This window comes from Polistes dominula, unplaced genomic scaffold (assembly GCF_049000335.1).
Source record: "Polistes dominula isolate Pdom_NZ unplaced genomic scaffold, Pdom_raw_medaka contig_16, whole genome shotgun sequence".
NCBI classification, from domain to species: Eukaryota; Metazoa; Arthropoda; class Insecta; order Hymenoptera; family Vespidae; genus Polistes; species Polistes dominula.
The window spans coordinates 3,985,844-4,005,514 of NW_028301040.1; the positions used below are offsets into that span (position 1 = coordinate 3,985,844).

Genomic DNA, 19,671 nt, shown 5'->3' on the forward strand with positions numbered 1-19,671 from the left:
CTCGAAATCCACTCGAAAGACACACTCTTCTCCCCCTTCCCCCGTTTCAAATCGTTTCCCGTGTTCACAGCTCTCGGCTTCAAGCCAAATATCCATGGAAAGAGAGACATCCACACGTGTTTTGGAAGTTGGTTAAGGTATTGGGGATTGGAGAAGGAATGAGGGGGGGGGGAAATGAAACGAGAATCAGGTAATTTTCCTGACAATACCATGTTAATTACTGTCCGTTGTCCAGGAGGAGGAGGAGGAAGAGGAGGTTGAGATGAAAGGAAATACAAATAAATATATGTTCAATACAACGGATATCGAAAACGTATACCTGTTTTATTTGTTATGTCATTGTGTTGGTTGGTCGTCCATCAATCATTCAATATCAGGATTTGTGGTTAATATTTATGAACAAGTTTTATATGTATTTTAGGATATTGGGATAAAGGTTACACAGAAGTGGAGGGTGGTCGCGAAACGTTGAAATAAAATACGAGTTTAGTTTAACTCTTTGACGATAACCGCGATTATGTTTGTGTGTTATCCAGATATGATGGAATCGTGGAAACAAAAAATATTGTTTTTTTTTTCTACAGAACAGTACGAAGGATTTTATTTATCGTTTCATTGTCGTTATTGTCGTTCTATCAATCAAATTGATATCAACGAAAACAACAAAAATAAAAAAGCAAAATAACAAAACTCACACATGTGTTTTAGAAGTTGATAAAGTTATTAAGCGATTTAGGAGAAAGAGAAAAAAAAATAACAACAACCAAACGAGTGAAGTGACTTTTTGATTATACTTACGATTATATACCTTGACAGAAAGAAATGGCACAATTGATGTTTGTCTAAAATGATGGATGAATATCGTTGGGAAGTGTCATTTTTTACATAGGTTATTATCCACCATGTTTTATTTCATCAGGTCTCATTGGATTTCAAAGTATACGAGTGTTTTGGCAAAAATGTTTTGACATTTCATCCAAACGAAGTATTTAAATGTAGACGATGAGTGAGTACATTAAAGTTAAATTCACGAATTTAAAGGGGAGACTCTTGATAAAATGAAAATTAGAAAAATGTTTTAATCTGTTTCGTAGTTTCTATCATCATTAATTAAAATCAAAGAGAGGATGATGCACAGGAAAGATGAAAAGTTTTTCATCTTCCGAAAGTAGCTTCTCGAGTGTCTGTCCTTGCATAACAACTTGTTTGAAATATGAGACAAGGTCATGGTCGTCGTAACGTTTGCGATCATTTGCGGTATCGAAATCGTAAGAGTGGTTACAAGAGAGAAAAAGAAATGGAAATAAAGATAGAGATAAAAAGATAAAACTAAACCGAACCAAACCAAACCGAATTTCACCAACCGACTGACTGACTGACTGATTGATTGATTGGTTGGTTGACTAAATGGCTGACTTTCCGGAACTCTTTTCACATAGTTTATTTCCTTATCCCTTGATCTTCCGTTTTCAAATGCTAATTTATCGTCCTTTGGAGAAAATATCTGGAATAGTATATGTGTTAGATGGATCAACCCTTCTTATCTGCTTCGTAAAGCTTACCACTGAGCAAAGGGGTTGGAAATAATAGTATGACGTAGAGAGGACACATAGGATATGTGGAACGTTCGGAACTGCGTCACCGATGCTTTTCATAGATGCTTTCTTTCATATCATCTTTAAAACCTTTGTTGATACTTTTAATCACTCTATCTCTCTCTCCCTCTCTCTCTCACTCTTTACTACCCTTTCTCTTCTTTCTTTATTCATATTATATTTGGGTCATGTTATTTTGTTTCGTTATAATTAATTATTTTCTTTCAAGTAGTTGATTTATTAAACTTACAAGTTTTTCACTCGAACGAGTTTAACCCAGTTTTTATTACACATCTATTTATATATATATGTATGTACATATAAAAATCAATTCTTAAAAACACTCTAAAATTATTCTTTTTTTTTTTTGCGCTACTTGTACCAAACAAATTTATGAATATTTTAATAATTATTTGTTTTTACTATTACGTTTCTAATGTGAAAAGTAGTTAAATAAAGTAACATAAAATATATACTTGGAAATAAGTAAATGAACCTTTTTGAATTGTAAGAATCCTCTTAATTGAAATGTTTCGTAGGGATGGAATACTTTATTGCTAGGGTAAAGTTTCGTTGATTGATTTTAATAAACAAAGTTAACAATAAATTACAATCGTTATTATTACAAATGGAATAACAACAGAAGAAAGTTTTTATCAAGCATAATTTTAATTATTAAAGACAAAACATGAAAGAATTATCATTTGAAATGGAAAAAAATTGACATTGACATTATTTGGATTAATATCAATAAACGCATGTGCTCGTACGTAATCCCTATACTCGGTAACTTTCAACAAATGTTAGTATGTGCGTTCACAATACTCAAAGGATTAATTATATACTTTTAATTTGAAAAATTAGTGGTGCGGAAGGACGAAAGGGACATTAACGCTAGGTGGGAGAAGTATGATAGGGATTCGACAGAGGGTAGCTCGAGCGGTATGAAATATCGGGTGGTGGGGATGACGCGAAGGGGTTCGGAGTTGATCGTGTCGAGTGTTCGGTACTCTTCGGTAGTCAGTCGCCCGACAGACGCCGCGTTGTGAACATTGCGTGTCATTTTCGATTGTCTCGAATTTTAACTTTTACCCTTTCGAGACAGAGAAACAGAAACGCCGATAGTTTATTATAATAACTTCCTACACAACTACATCGTATTATTATCTTTCTTCCTTTAATTTTTTTTTAAATCATCGTTGAATACGTTTTATCTCAAAAAGAGTTCTTTCTTTTTTCTCTTTTAATTTGGGTGGCGAATAATAAAAGGATAAAAAAAAATCTTATTTAAAATAAATAACAAAAAGGATCATTAACAAGAAGGATCTCATCACACACAATCTTCGTATACGCAAGCAATAGGGTCGTTGCACTTGGGCTCATTCTTGTTGAATTTCCTCTCTCTTTCTCTCTCTCAACTCACACACATAACACACATACGCGTAATACACGCGCTTGCTTTATAAAGAAAAGAAGTTGATACCGTTAAGTCAAACTTCACTTTGAATCTTTCAAGAATAAGAAAGATTTATTTGAGGATACAAATTAGAAGTGGGAAAGAGTTTGTAGTAATCCCAATTTATTTTTTTGACACATACTTCTCTGACATTTTCTCTCTCATTGGTGAAAGAATTTGAAAAATTAAAAAAACTAATAACAAGAAGATCGGATTTGGAAGATATTCGTGAGAAAGAAGGAAGGGAATTTTCTCGTTGGATTTAGAAATTTCGATAGTAATAAAGATGCGTACCGTCAGCGAAGTTATGAAAAATCGTGCGATCAGCTGACTAACCGAACTCTTTGGTGTTACGAGCTACGCCAGAAGAAACGACGGACGTGTATCATCGTCCTCTATTACGAAGAATTCTTCTTCTTCTTCTCAACAACGGCGGAGTTTATCGAGCTGTTCCGTCATGACGTTCGGCACGCCGTTCCACAACGAGAAATCTCGTTTTGCTACCATCGATGCTACCAATAGGTACGTCTTCTTCACATGAATTTCATTTGTCACGTGTCTCTGTAGTATCATTCCATCGTTCTTTCTTTATTTCTTTATTTGTTTATTTGTTTTATTTTACCTTCGCATTTCTGTATTTTTTGTTGTTTTCCTTCTATTCAAATTTGAGGATTAGCAATTCGAATTTTTCAAATGGGAGAGGGAAGAAAGAACGTCAAGATAATGTCGAAGGATATTTCAGATAAATCACAGATATTTTTATATTTTCTAAGAAAATATATATTTATAAATATAATATAATAAATAATTAATATTAATTTATATAAATATATAGAGTAATATATACAAATATTTAATTTTTATTATAGGCAAGGAAAGTTATTATTTATTAGGTGTCGAAAAAATACCAATATGGCTGACTCAATAAGTCAAAAAAGAAATTTAATTAAATATATATATATATATAAAACAAATGAATAAATAAAATTATAATTAAATTATTTATCAAATAAAAATTTTAAATTTTAAATTATTTTAATATAAAATATATTAAATTATTAAAATTTATAATGGATAAATTGTGGATTGAATAGTTTAAAGCCTAGTCTAGTAATAATTTTAGTTCTTTTTATTTTTGTAAAAACATAAAAGTATTTCTTTTTTTATATTCTGGGTGTAAACACAGAACTTTTCAACCCATCTCTGTATAAATTCATTGAAATTAATTGAAATATTGCAATTAAATAAAATAATCCATATTCTTTTTGGTTTCTATGTTTTGTTTAAAAATGAATAATAAAAATCATTAAAATAAAGATAAATTTTTTATAAGACACCCTGTAGATGCGTTATACTTGTACGTTTCACTCAACGAAGAGAGAAAAATACGGTTGCTGTGTGAAACGAGTTGGAATGCGTTGGAGAAAATCAGGAAAATAAAATTTCTCTCTCTCTCTCTCTCTCTCTTTTTCTCTTCCTTTCTGTCTCCTTTGCATTAAAGTTCCTATTGAAAGGAGAGAAATTGTTATTATTGATGTTTTCACGTTACAAGACAAATGCACTAACTAACTAACAACCCACTTGTCATTAAGTTTCCATATTAGGAATAATATTAAAAAAAAGGATGTACAGTTTCGACTGTATTTCATCGATTGTATGCAAATCAGCATTACGGTAATACGATTGTACAGTTATCATCATCTTCCTCTTCTTGTAATAGATCTTTCACCGATTTAACGATCCCATACAATTCTCGTTTTATAATTAATCGAAAAATAATGTTTTCAAAATATTCTAACGATTGATGTTAAAAAAAGTGTTGAAGTTACAATTGTTTCATTTTTTTTATTTATCCTTAAAATATAATTTTTCCTATTACCTTCAGTCGATAATTATGAAAAAATGTAATTATTAACACATTCGCGATCGTTGACGTAATTCACGACATTTTAAATTTTACAAATTTAATAAAACTAAAAAAAAATTCAAAATTAAAATTCGCGGATACGAAGACCGCGAATGAAGGATGGGGACAATGGCGGGATTTGGTATTTGCGGCAATGAACTTTCGAGTTCCTAACGCCAATTAATAATAATAATAATAATAATAAAACTAAATTTATATTTATATATTTATATAAATTTTATATATTAAATGTATATTTCATTATTTCAATATAATATTTAAATAATTATATTTTATTATTTAAGTATATATTTTAATAATTCATTATTTTTTTTACCGGTATTCAGTATTAAAAAAGGAAAAAATGTGCTAGTCGTATATGTGTTAATATTAATATTAATATTTTTAATTATAATATATAATTATTAAAAAAAAAAACCCCCAAAAAGTGACAATCGTGTTAGATTCTCGATAATAATATAGCCCAATAATAAATTCTCTTTCTCTCTAACCCTATCTTTCCACAGGATGAAGCGATAATCTTCTACGAGCGAATGAAAATTTATACGTCCGATCATCATTACCAAGGCATGATGCTAAATGAGACACGAAATGAAATATAATAGGACCCCCCCTGTTAGACGAGTTAATAAATATCGTGTGATTAAGGGTAAAAATGGGGGGTGGTATATAGATATTTCACGATATTCAATAACAAATTTTCTAAACTATTTTGTTTGTTTTTTTTCTAATTTTTTAAACAAATAATATGATGTAATCCTGGTTACTTTCTACATAATTATATTATTTTATATAACTGAGTGAGCTTAGAAAATTTGTAAGACATCATTTCTCGTAGACGTAATCGCTTTGTTTCTAACCCAAGGACGTATTCTTATATTCGCGTAACATGAATTTCTAGGATGAGAGAAGAAACCTTTCAAAGAATGATCAAATAAAATTGAATAAGAGATAGAAAAAGAGAAAGAGAGAGAGAGAGAGAGAGAGAGAGAACCGGTCGATGAACCTAACTAATGCTATAGTGCGTTACATCTATAAAAGTACGGAAACGAGGAGACAAGGTCACGTTATAAAGAAGAGTAGATTGCTACGACCTTATTATCTTCGATCCAACGTTTATATAGATCGTGATCTATAGAGAGAAAGAAGAGATCCTAAAGCTTTATTCACATTGACAAATTTCAAATATTTTTTTTACAAAATTCATCAACAAATTTCAAATAAAAACAAATTCAATGGTATTTTCATTGAGAACCACTGATTAGGAATTTTTTGTTTAAATCCAATCGTATAAAATGTCTCACACATAAATTCTGAGAAAATCTTCGAGACAAAGAATATAAATCAGGATTGATCATTCTTTAATGATTTTTCGATAAAATACACAAAGAAATCTAATACACGTACCTATTTCCTTTTAAGTAATTAGACGAGTATACAAACGTTCTTTACGTGAATCAAAATTCTAATGGTATTATTATAAAGTAACATGAGAAATATAATATAATATAATGTTATCCTTTTGAACTTATGTTGAATAGTGTTCAACAGGAAATTCACTTTCCCTCGTAACGAATCTTATGCATATATAATAGTCATTGACACTTCCGTTATTGTGATCATTATTGTCTGCTTCGGACGTTGACTAAACAATACTATAATACTTCGTACCTTTATTTAGAGTGTGTATTATATATAATATGCTTTTGTTCGTGAGAAAAAGGAAGGGATATTTTAATGGGAAAAGAAAGAATGAAATAAAATGAGATGAAGGTATACTAATTTAATAATAATTTGTTTCCTTCTATGTTCAAGTTCGAGGATAATAATGCAACATATTTTATTTCTCTAATCACAATAATCTCGTTAAATAAATCATTTCTATTCGTGAAGTGGACATGAATAATACAAAATATCAACATGGCGTCTTCACAGAGGTCACTGTCGTCGAATCATACATTTTTCTTTTTTTACCTTGCTTTTTTAGGTCTTATTTTGATTTTTTTTATAATTATTTCATTTTAAAATTGATCGTTAGTGTTATTCTAAATAGCCATAGGAAAAGTCGCACATTCATTGTCACATTAGTGACTGTTTATGGTTATTACGCCAATTTCCTTCTACATCCGTTCACCGCGTCATTCTTTCCCGCGTAGGCTGACTACCATTTCATTTCGTACACGAGTATCAAATGTGTCTGTACGTAACAATAATGTGCCTATTCTTTCTTTTTTTTCACATGTGTACTCGTGTGTGTGTGTGTGTGTGTGTGTATTTTGAATTAATGTGCTTACATTTTGTATACACAAAATAATAAATTATTTTTAGGTTATTTTGAATAAATCTTATCATGTTTTAACATTATTTAGAAAGTTGTAATATATATCTAATTTATTGTACAAGATGAAGTAAAAATTTTTATTATTAATTAATATTTTTAGGTAAATTTTTGTTCAGATTTTATGCTACAAATTTTACAGTAATTGATCTGAAAAATAATATATTGGGATCTCTGACAAGGGCGTGGCGTAGCAATTCGACCTATCTATTCTAATTTTGAATTTAGCCACCAGACAGCGTATTCAAGTGCTAAGGATCCCCCCACGTGGCGTAGCAATTCGACCTATCTACTCTAATTTTGAATTTAGCCACCAGATAGCGTATTCAACTGCTAGAGATCCCAATAAGAATTGTTGTATTTCACCTGTAAATGTAACAAATTATATATTTATGTATAATTATAGTCAATAAAATTGAACAAATCATTATAATTATATTCCACTTTTGTTATCATTATTATTTGTATTATTTAAAAATATGTAATTATACCTTCCTGCAATGCAGACATAAATGAATGCCTTGTTTTTGTTTCTTTTACATGGTATTATTATAATATGAAATATCTTTTCTTTTGGAGAAGACACACGCGATATCGAGATAGTATGCGTGCAGACGATAGAATGATTACTCGAAAATTTATGGGTAATCAGAGTCGCGTGACAGCGACAAACTGGTACAAGATTTATCAATGCTTTCAAAAAGAGTCTCAGTTACGTGAGTTTCATCAATTTTTTTCCCTTCCCCCTTCAAATAGTATAACTAGAATGATTCTACACTTATTATCCAATACCACATTGATTTCATTTATGGTGTGTATATGTATTTTCTATATATATATACTGTATAATACAGAATAGTACAGTATAATACAATATAAAGTAGTTTAGTATGATATACGAGGATGTATTGAAAAGACTATATCGAAAAATAAAATTTATTTTTGACTGTAAAAAAAAAAAAAAAAAAAAAAACTGGTATTTTTTTTTCTTTATCAAGCACAAAACTTTTCAACCCATTCACGTAGTTTATATTTCATAGGAAATATGAACTATGTCAAATATTTATTATGAATTTTCTATTATTTTTATTATTTTTATTATTATTATTATTATTATTATTTATTGATAGTCATTTTTGAGTTAGAATTATTAGAAATTATTTTGAGAAGAGTTAGTTTAAAAATTAATATGAAGAATAAAACATTGTGTAACTAAAAATTATCATTTTTGAAATTTCTCGTTTGTACTAATAATTATTGAAATAGGAAAAAAAGAAAAATGAAATACAAATCTATATTTAATAGGATAATTATTATATAATATATTTGATTGTGGTAAAATTGTTATTCGACTCTCTCACGCCATTATTACTCATCTTAGCATTTTCTGTTATACAACTTTCCATTTCTACGCATTTGTAGATATACAATACCTATATATATGTATATAAAAAAAAAAAAAAAAAAAACAGAAAGAAAAAGAATATCACGCTTATATGTTGCGAGTTTCTTTCTGTACCTCGTTGTTTCTTTTTTACTTCCTGTTAACTTTTCTGACCTTTTTTTAAAAAATCACCTTCACTTGGTGAAATCTGATCGGATTAAGTTGTATACACAGTTTAGTTTCTATAATTATCATGTCAATGTAATTCTAATTAATTACTTTATATAACAAAATAACAAACACATGTGTAAAAATATTACAAATTAGTGGAATTGAAAAGTTTTGTTTGTTTAATATAGAAAACAAATTTATCTTTTGGTTAAATTACAAAACTTTTCATCCTATTCTCGTATGAAGTTGTTTATTTGTTTGTAAAAATTACACTGAAATATTTTGTTTAACACGTTGAGCGCCACGTCAGTCATCGATGACTGACACTAGAATTTTCGTTTGAGTCATGTCAGTCACCGATGACTGACAGCGTATAACATGGTATTCCTAAACGGCGCCCGTGGCCTGACGGGGGACTTCCTTAAAAATAGACGTGTCGTTCAACGTGTTAATGTCATTATTTTACTTTCAACAGGATACTTTATTTGTGTTTAAACATTTATAAATGAATTTAATTAATAATCTATACTTGTTATCATCCTATTACTGAGAATTGATTGACTTACTAATGAACAATGAGTAAAACAAAAATATCTAGGAAAAGATGATTTATCTTCAGTATAGATAATTATATATGTGCATCAGTAATAAATTTCCGCATGTTTTAATATAGTTGTCGAACGGATCGATAGATCCATCATCATCATCATCATCATCATATTCGATTCACGAGTTAGAACGTGACGTGCCTTTTTGTTATTAGTGTTGCCTTGTGCTTACAACTGAGAGACTTGTGAAAGAAGAAAGAAGACTCTTATTCCTTCATTAACAAATCATACGGTCAGTGACCTAAACACTTTCATATCAACAATAACTTCTACATATACGATTCTATTTTATTTCGATTTAAACAATAAAAATAAACAATAATAATATAATTAGTTTTATTAATAAACGTATTATTAGTAATTAAATTTTATTATTTAAATATCTTGTCGTTTATTTTGATTTATTTCTATTTATATAGAAATAAAATGTAATTATGTATCATAGGAATTTTGTTTTATTATTTATATATTGATTATTTTATAATTATTATAATGATATGATTATTTTTTAGTCTTTAAATATTTTATTTTATTTAATATTCTTATTAGAGGTAGTAATATCATTTTTTTTCTTTTGGAAATTTTCAACTTAATTCAATTAATTCTAAGAATTTGTGATTTTCCAGGTTATTATTAAAATATCTTGTCATTTATTTGGATTTATTTTAATTTATATATAAATAGAATGTAATTAAGTATCGTGGTAATTTTGTTTTATCATTTATATTGAATATTTTATAATTATTATAATAATATGATTATTTTTTAGTCTTTAAATATTTTATTTTATTTAATATTCTTATTAGAGGTAGTAATATCATTTTTTTTTCTTTTGGAAATTTTCAACTTAATTCAATTAATTCTAAAAATTTGTGATTTTCCACGTGTAAGCATACATTTTTCACACGAATAAATAAATTTAGAAATCAAACGAATCAAATTAATGTTAATCAGTAATTATTTTTTTCTACACGATTTATCATGAAGAATAATCAACTGAATATATTCAAATACATATGTATATTTGTTATTTGTGTTTCTAATGAAAAGACAATAAGCATTAAAAATCAATGTGGTAACAACAAAAAAATAAAATAAGGAAAGAAAGAAGTCGATTGTAAAGTCGATTTTTTTGTATTCATAGACGAAGCTCATGTTACGTGTCTAGGGTCAAGAGCAGGTAAACAATATAAAGACTATCTCTCTCTCTCTCTCTCTTTCTTTTTTTTTCTTTCTTTCTTTCATGCATGCACACACCTAAGCAGAAAATAAACTCGAACAAGCTTATTAATAAAAATGGTGTATAGCATTTGCGTGTTACAAATGTGATAATAATTGTAACTTACATGATATGAAAGTTATTGTCTTTTTTTTTTTATTTCTTATCTCTTATTTTATATAAACATATAGTTCTTTTTTTTTGTTCCAAATAAAACTGTAGATACCAAAGATAGAAAGATACCAAATTATATAGATAGATACCGTTATAATAGAAATAATATTAACCATTATAATAGAAATAATATTAACCATTATAATAGATATTAACATTAACCATTAAAATAGATAAATATCAATATATAATAGAAAGATACCATTAGATTAGGAAGATACCAAAAATGTGCAAGTGAGACCAAAATTGCAAGATATTGATCGAAGTGTAACTGATACAAAAACATTTTAATTTCCACACTAAAAAGTGATAAGAATTATAAAAAAAAAAAAATATTTCACTAGCAGTATAACAATAAATAATAAGATGATATAAAATAAATGGAAAATAAAATCTAACTTAACATTGAAATTGATCACATTTTCTTGTATAATAAAATTTATTACTTTTGCAATCATTTCCATGGTACGTAATTTATTTTATTTTATTTTTGTATTTCATAGAATTGTATGATATTTTTAGAACATTATTATTAAGGTTATTTATTTTTATAGCAATCACCTATGTGAAATATTGTTTGTTTATCAGATTTATCCTCTTATACCCACGTTTATAATATCATTAATTTTTTTTTTCAAACACATACACTTAATAAAATTTATATTTAAAATATCATTTATTTTAATACTTATCACTATTTATACTATATTATATTTATTATCAAGTTGGGATTTCATCAAAAGTTCGCAATTCTCGATAAAATTAGGTATAACGAATCATTTTGTATGAAATGAGCCAAAAAACTTGTAAGGGGGCCAAAAGTTCTTACACAATTAAACAATTTGAAAAATTGATAATTCTTTAATAAAATTAATCACTAAACGTGTGATATAAGTAAATAGCAGAACCAATCAAAGCATATTATTAATCTTTACAATATAAAATAATAATAAGACAAATAATTGAATAAAATAATAATAATTAATAATTATAATAATAATTATATAATATTTAATAATATATATATATTTTTTATTATTATAAGTTATTATTATATATATATATATATATATATATATATATATATATATATATATATATATATATATATATTTATATTATATATTTATATATAAAATTATATATCTAAATTATTTATTATAAATTTAATATAAATTTAATATATATTATAAATTAATAATTAAATATTATAAAATATTACTATTATTATTAGATATATTATTATATAAGCTATTATATATATATATAATAAAAGATAAATTGAATAACCAAACTGTTCGATAAAAAATATACATATAATTAATTATTAAAAATAATATAATTTACGAAACCTTTATATCCAACTAAAAGGGTACTTTTTATGTCCACACTGTACATTATTATTATTATTATTCTTTTTTTATTCCATTTCTTTAACTCTCTTTATGTGCTATGTTTACAACGGGGCAATGCTACCTCGTAGAAAATCTCACAACGAGGTCGATGTAAGAACGGTACGCGTACTTCCGTAAATATAGTTTTACTTGTGTTAGCCGTTTTATTTATAACTAAGATGAAAGACAGAGTAAGAGAGAGAGAGAGAGAGAGAAAGAGATTAAGAGAGGGGGAATAAATAAATAGAGAAAGAAAAAGAAACGAGGACAAATCTTTTGGTTGAAATGGTGAAATTTTCTCTACGAATTTTTCACGAACATTTATATATACACACATATATATATATATGTATATACTTAAACGTATATTTATGTGTATGTTTATACATGTTTATGTACGTGTATACATCTAACAAGTCGAGTTTTAACCAATTCAGTCTTAACTTATTGCGGAGTCAACGACAAGGACGATGATGATGATGATGATGATGATGATGATGATGATGATGCTGAGGACAAAATGTGGTTCTGTATATTTGCATTTATTTGTATATGTATGTATATATGTGTGTGAGAGAGAAAGAGAAAGAGAAAGAGGCTGCACTTAGCTTAATTAGTTTTCCGCTCTTTTGCTTAACTCTATTTAATGCCGAACTACGATGCCAGAATATTTCTACGTTTTATTTATGTTTTATATTGTGCAGCAAAAATGAATATATAAATGTATGTATAGGTGTGGTTGTGTGTCTACGTGTTTAGATTTATACATATCTGAATATATTTTATGGACACATTGCTTGCAATATACATTTGCATAAATTTTATCGACGTATTACAATTTAGATATACAAGATGTTCCAGTTTGTTTTTTTTTTTATTCGGTATTACTTTATTAGTAAAAATAATAAGAGAATGTATAAAAATGGGTTTTTTTTTCAGACAAATTAAAAAATTTTACTTAAAACAAAAATTATTAGTAGATTATAACAATTTAGATTGGTTAGGATTTAATATAAATAATTTATTTTGAAATCTAGCGTAGGAGTAATAAGTACAATCCCTTTTGATTGTAAAACAAAAAAAGAAAGGTGGGTGATTTTTTTTAAATGACAAATTAAAAAATTTTACTTAAAACAAAAATTATTGATATAGACCATAACAATTTAGATTGGTTTAGATTTAATATAAATAATTTATTTTGAAATCTAGCGTAGGAGTAATAAGTACAACCTCTTTCGATTATAAAACAAAAAAAGAACAAACAGAAAAAAATACGATAGAAATATATTCTGGAAATACTTGTTCTTGATTTTTTTTATGAGGGTTAAAAAAGTTAAAAAAGGGTTGAAGGTCGAGAATATTTCGAGTGGTTTCATACAAGTAATGATAAAAAAAAAATAATCGATATAAGTACACAACGTTTAATTATTTTACATTACTTTTGACTAGTCATTATTGTTAATTTCAACGTTTCTATATTCCTATATATATTATAATTTATAATAGATATTTTTGTTGTTTTCTTGTATATTGAAATTTTTTCAAATGAATTCAAAGGAAATACAATAACGCGTTGTTGTAGCACGTATTTTGCATATGTATGTGAACACCATCGTTTATTCATTAGCAACGCTCATTAAGCAAACTTATCAGGTAGACGTTATCATTCGTTCGTGTTATTTTAATGATCAGCATAGTTTTAACACATACATATACGATTCTGCTGAATCATACAATATTGATTTAAATTTTCCCGCGAGAAAGTCATTCATCGTTGAAATGCATATCGGGTAAACAATATCGAAAAATGCGTCGGTAAATTACCGACAGATAATTATATTATCTTTTTCTTTTTTTTCAACCCTGATAAATAATTACATTACTTTTTGTTGACATCTTTCTTTTTAACTTACATTTTAATAACTAGAATGTAATTTACGTTACATTCATTTTGAATCGTCTCGTTTATGCAATTAAAAAGAAACACGTGGATAAAAACAAAACTGAAAATAAAAAAGTTAGTTGAGAGAGTTCTGTTGGTTTAGATCTATGAGAGAGAAAAAATGGAAAACATGTTTTTTTTTTTTTTTTTTTTTTTTTTTTTCATAAATGCACACGTGCATTAAATTTGTAACATTAATCTTGTTTCTCAATATGACCTTTTTTTTTAATAAGAGACATAATTATATTTAAATATAAACACGCGTGTGCGTGTGTGTTTGATGCATGAATATTAAACGTGAATTAAAATTACATGTGTAAAAATGAATGATTATAATAAAATAATCATCACATAACGTTAATACTCAGTAGTCATAGGTCACAGGTGCAAAAAAAACTTTGCACAAGATACAAATATCAAGATATTTATCGTACTTGTAACATTATGAAAGTGGACATAGTTTATCGTCATTCGTCTCTCGTTTGTCGATCGAATATCTCGATAACATACATATATAACATATATACATATATAACATAGTTATATTTTTATTTGTAACTTGAAAGTTGATAAGAAAAATATCAATGTAAATAGAAAAAAAAACATTTATGTAGTAAAAGAGAAATTCAAATAATAATAAATCAATTATACAATTTAGGTTAGGACATCACAATTATTTTATCAAATAAAATTATATCCAAACGTAAATCCCTAGATTATCTAATGTTAGTAATCTAGTTTAAAATAAAACTATATTTGACTATATGTATTTGTTAATAAGACTATTTTTTTTTTTTTTATTATATTTGTTTTACTTTTTTATATTTGATTTTATTTGTTTTATTATTTTATATTTAACTATATTTGTTTTACTATTTTTTTTTTTATTATATTTGTTTTACTTTTTTAATTTGACTATATTTGTTTTACTATTTTATATTTGACTATATTTGTTTTACTTTTTTATATTTGACTATATTTGTTAATAAGACTATTTTTTTTTTTTATAAATATTTTTGATAATACATACTTGATATAAGTACTACACATATTATCGTACAACTGTATACTTGATTTTTGCATAATCCCTAGATTATTCCTAGATAATCCCTAAATGTTATTATCAAATTTATTCTCGTAGCTTTGATAAGCACCCAATCTTTCTATTTTTAACATTATCTTTTTGTTTCAATTGTTGTCATCGTCGTCACCCTCTTCCTCCACCTCTTCCTCCACCTTCATCCCCCTACACTTAACTGTTAGTCCCAGCTTGATCGTTCCCCCAGTTAAGATGACCCGAACATTCTGGTAAATGGAGCAGAGCAGAAGGAAGTCAAGAGTCGAATGGCTTACATGTGGGTTATCTTATCGTGATCTTTCGAACGAGGTCGTAAAAATCGAAACTACCGAGAGCAAGTACTCTTCCGGTGATGGTATTGGGAATAGAAGAGTGGAAAAGAAATAGATGGGAGAAAGGAGAAGAAGAGAAGAAGGTGAAAGAGTCAAAGGGGGTGGAGAGGTCATATCTTTCTTGAGAAACACTTTAATATGTTCGTCATTTTAGACTTTTTTTTTCTGCTTCTATCGTAACAAGTTCAACATTCACGATGATTGATAAGAAAATCTATTATTAGTATTTTTTGCTTGTATTTTTTATTATTATTATTATTATTCAATATAATCACAATGGAAGCTATATATATATATCTTTCTTTTTTTTTAATTATTTTTCTATTAGAATATATGTGTCTTTTCTTGGAAATAAAATATAGAAATTACATAATTTTTTTTTCTATTATTTTCTTTTTCGTAGGAAGGAGTAAACCGTAACGATAAGTTTGACGTAAAACGATGCCAGAAATGTATTAGTTATCTCAATAAGAGAGAAAAAGAGAAAAAAAGAATGAAAAGAGAGAGAGGAGGATGAGCAGTGTTTATTTGAACAAAATCGACAGAAAAATCATTCACTAAAATATTTTCTTTGCTAGTGTTCATTAAAATACGTTACGTTTCTACTATACGTTCTTAGTTTTTTCTTCACTTAACTAGAACAGTTTTTTATTTTCTGTTTATTTAAATATCACAAAAAAAAAAAATGTGACGAGTTTGAGATAGAATCGAAGAAACTCTTTGGATTTATTTTGTGAAATCATTGAAGGATTAAGAGGTGCAAACATCATACATACAAACAGTTATTGTTTTATTCATCGGTACGTTTATATGTATGTATACGTTTATTTAAATAAGTGTGTCTACCTGTCTACCACTTCTTCTCTTTTTTTTTCGTTTCTTTTTACAGTACTTTAATCCTTTGAGATTTTCACACTAAAGTAGAGTTAACGAGACCACCCTGCATCCTATTTCACAACCCCTTTCGTTCATTAAAACACGCAACCATTTATACCGTTTTAATGGCGCCATAAGCCTCTGGTATATTTATAGACTCTTTTCTTTTTTATCGCGAAGATGTTAATTAGTCGAGAATAATTATTCTAATATTACAATAATCTTATTGAAAATTCCAAATAACGAATTGTTAAATTTTTTAATTAGAAATAAGTTAAAAAATGTCCTTTGTACAATATCTGTGAGTAAACATTGTTATCTCATAAAAAAATCGGTAAGATTTTAAGGATAAAATTTTGTTAGCAAATATTCCCTCTCTCTCTCTCTATGTTCTATTCTGTAAATTATTAATTGTATTAGTACAATTTCCCTGTAAACTAGATTTGTATAATATACAGTAGCATGACAAACACAGTGTTTACTCTCAGAGTGGGAGTGCTTAGGGGACTAACCACACTAATTACCTTTCCCTTGATGCAGATACTATGTACATCGTTCCGTCTCTCTCTCTTCCTCTTCTCTATATGTCCGTCCGTTTGTCTGTCTGTCTGTCTGTCTGTGTCTATCTTTCTCTGTGGAGTCGGTAGACCATCGGACAAGGCTGCTGTCTGATTCAATTATTCGAGCTTGTAAATATCGCAACCTCTCGGACAATGAACAGCCAACGCAGATTCCTCCGATTTGACAGTAGCTTGTTCCTTCAAAAGATATACGATAATCACGTCTGTCTATTTTTTTATGTATACTGTGATTATAATATTCTTCATTAAAAATATTAAAAACTACGATATGAATTAATTACAAATAAATTATTATTTGTGATAAGTAATGCTAGAAATGATTATTAATATTTTCTTTTTCAAACGATTCTTATAGATAAATAAGATGGACGATATACAAGATGGCTTCCTAAAAGTTTCTAGGTTATTTAAATAAAATTCATTCTCGTGACTCTCTTAAAGATAAGTTAATTTTAGTCGAGATTGTGAAATTGCAAATCTTTTTTTTTTCACGAGTAAAAATAATCTCAATCGTAATCTTAAAAAGTCTCGAGAAAGAATAATAATTGATTATTAAAATCACTTTAAGAACTTTGAATCTATCAAGGAATTAAAGTTTAAACGCAGTAAATTGATGAAAAAAAAAGAGAGTGAAAACAAAAAATAAATAAAAAATAAAAATAAAAATCGTTATCATTTTCCAAGAACATTGAACGATAAAGTATGATTACGATATATGTATATGTTGCATTATATTCTGTATATAAGTACAAAGTTCAAGTCTAGTAAAAATGTCGAAGATAAGGAAGACGTTCTTTGCAAGACTTTACAACAACAGCAGTTGGCTCAGTGGTCTAGGGGTATGATTCTCGCTTTGGGTGCGAGAGGTCCCGGGTTCAAATCCCGGCTGAGCCCAGCTCTTTTTTTTTTTCCTTTCTCCGACTGCTGACTGACCGTATCGACTTGTGAGAAACAGCATGGTAGTAGTAGTAGGAGGAGATCAAGCGAGATCTTTCACTTTTGTCAGCAGATTTGATAGCTTGATATGATGACATTTTCATCATTTGATCTTTGAAAACCTACAACAATGTTTTTTATTTTTTATTTTTGTAAATCTTATTTTTAAAATATAATTTTATATTACTTTTTCCAATCTTTACGTATATAAGTATAAACTTTATTACAAAAGACTTAACCTAGTTTAAATAATTATTGGAATAACATGCTATCGAAGGTGGATCTCATCAACATCATTGCATTGTATTATATAATAATATTGAGTAACTTAATTACACTTACAATATAGAGTTTTTGAAAGATTTGTTGCATAAAGATTATTTTGTTATATTAGAGATGTAACAAAATAAAAGTATAGTAAAAAAAACATTTGTAGAACTCTGGTTCTGTCACGGAAGGTGAATAATTGTTGCGTGATGAAACCGTTCTGCCATTTGAGGATGATTTCAGCTTCATCTAGATATTACAGGCTATCTATAATTGAGTTGTTGATATTTAAAGAATTAGCATAATAGTTTCTACATACTTTGAGGAAGAAATGATGATCGTCTTTCCGTAAAGTCTGTAATTACAGTCTCTTTCTTGCGGTTCTGCATGAAGTTTCACATACACGTATAACCAAATGTCTCGGCTCAGTGGTCTAGGGGTATGATTCTCGCTTTGGGTGCGAGAGGTCCCGGGTTCAAATCCCGGCTGAGCCCGACTTTTTTTTTCTCCTAAATTTTTTTTCTTATTTTATTTTATTTTTTTTTTGTATAAATAGCGAACTAATTATTTTTATTTTTTTTTTTTTTACATTTTATATATAATTATATAAAAAAGAATCTTAATTTTAAAAAATGGAAATAAAGTTTATTCCTATACTTATACAATTTCACGATTTGAAAAAAAATATATACATAAATTTAAAAATTATTTTTAACTAAAGTATTTGTTTTGTAAAAGTATTAAAAAATTTATGGCATTTTTTTGTGTATTATTTATACACTTACTATAATTTTTTATATTCAATTCAGTAATCATTTTGATTGATGTTACACAAGGCTAGTAATTTTCATTAAAACAAATTTGATGTGACAGTTGAATAGGTTGTTGTTAAGTTTTTAAAAGTATTATAATTAAAGTTTATTTTCGTGTGATTTTAGACCCAGTGCCATGGCGGCTGAGGATGGAATACTAAGTGGTGGCTTTGGTTCGAAATTGAAGTGTCCAACCCCAATTTCACGTTTGAGAGTGGAAAAAATCGAGGGTGGTCTAATGGTGGCCGGAGTTGTAATAGCGGCGAACTGCCAGATTGCACTTCCGGCATTTGGATTTCTTTTCATGCTCGTCGGCGCTGTGCTTACTGGTTTGTATTTCATTATATTTATATTTTATTTGTCCTCATTATCCAAATTCTTATTTTATTTTATTTCATTTCTCGTTTACTTTTTTTTCCAATTAAAATTTTATATAAGTTAGTAAGTAAAAACATTTCGTGAAATCAAACATATCTATAAATCTTAAATATCACGAAAAGCTGGTTATTAATTTAATAAATAATATAACAATTTTAATCTGAGATCCTGTTTACTGATAAATTTTATGTGAGTTATCTTTT

At 27.5% G+C, this 19,671-nt stretch overlaps 1 protein-coding gene and 2 non-coding genes across 7 annotated transcripts in view; all 3 read left to right on the forward strand.

The window, feature by feature from the left end:
• The window catches only part of LOC107064872 (uncharacterized), a 50,225-nt gene that overhangs the window by 13,752 nt on the left and 16,802 nt on the right, over window positions 1-19,671 (forward strand). For 3 of the 5 annotated variants that reach the window (XM_015318027.2, XM_015318028.2, XM_015318026.2), the window contains exon 2: window positions 19,217-19,419. In XM_015318027.2, the coding sequence (XP_015173513.1) occupies window positions 19,217-19,419 (203 nt within the window). Of the gene's footprint in view, window positions 1-2,544; window positions 3,574-16,215; window positions 16,419-19,216; window positions 19,420-19,671 lie in introns of those variants that run through there. The other 2 variants (XM_015318029.2, XM_015318030.2) reach the window with 2 other exon arrangements.
• On the forward strand, window positions 17,898-17,969 carry TRNAP-UGG (transfer RNA proline (anticodon UGG)). The gene has a single exon. It is a non-coding gene; the product is annotated as a tRNA-Pro (tRNA).
• On the forward strand, window positions 18,701-18,772 carry TRNAP-UGG (transfer RNA proline (anticodon UGG)). The gene has a single exon. It is a non-coding gene; the product is annotated as a tRNA-Pro (tRNA).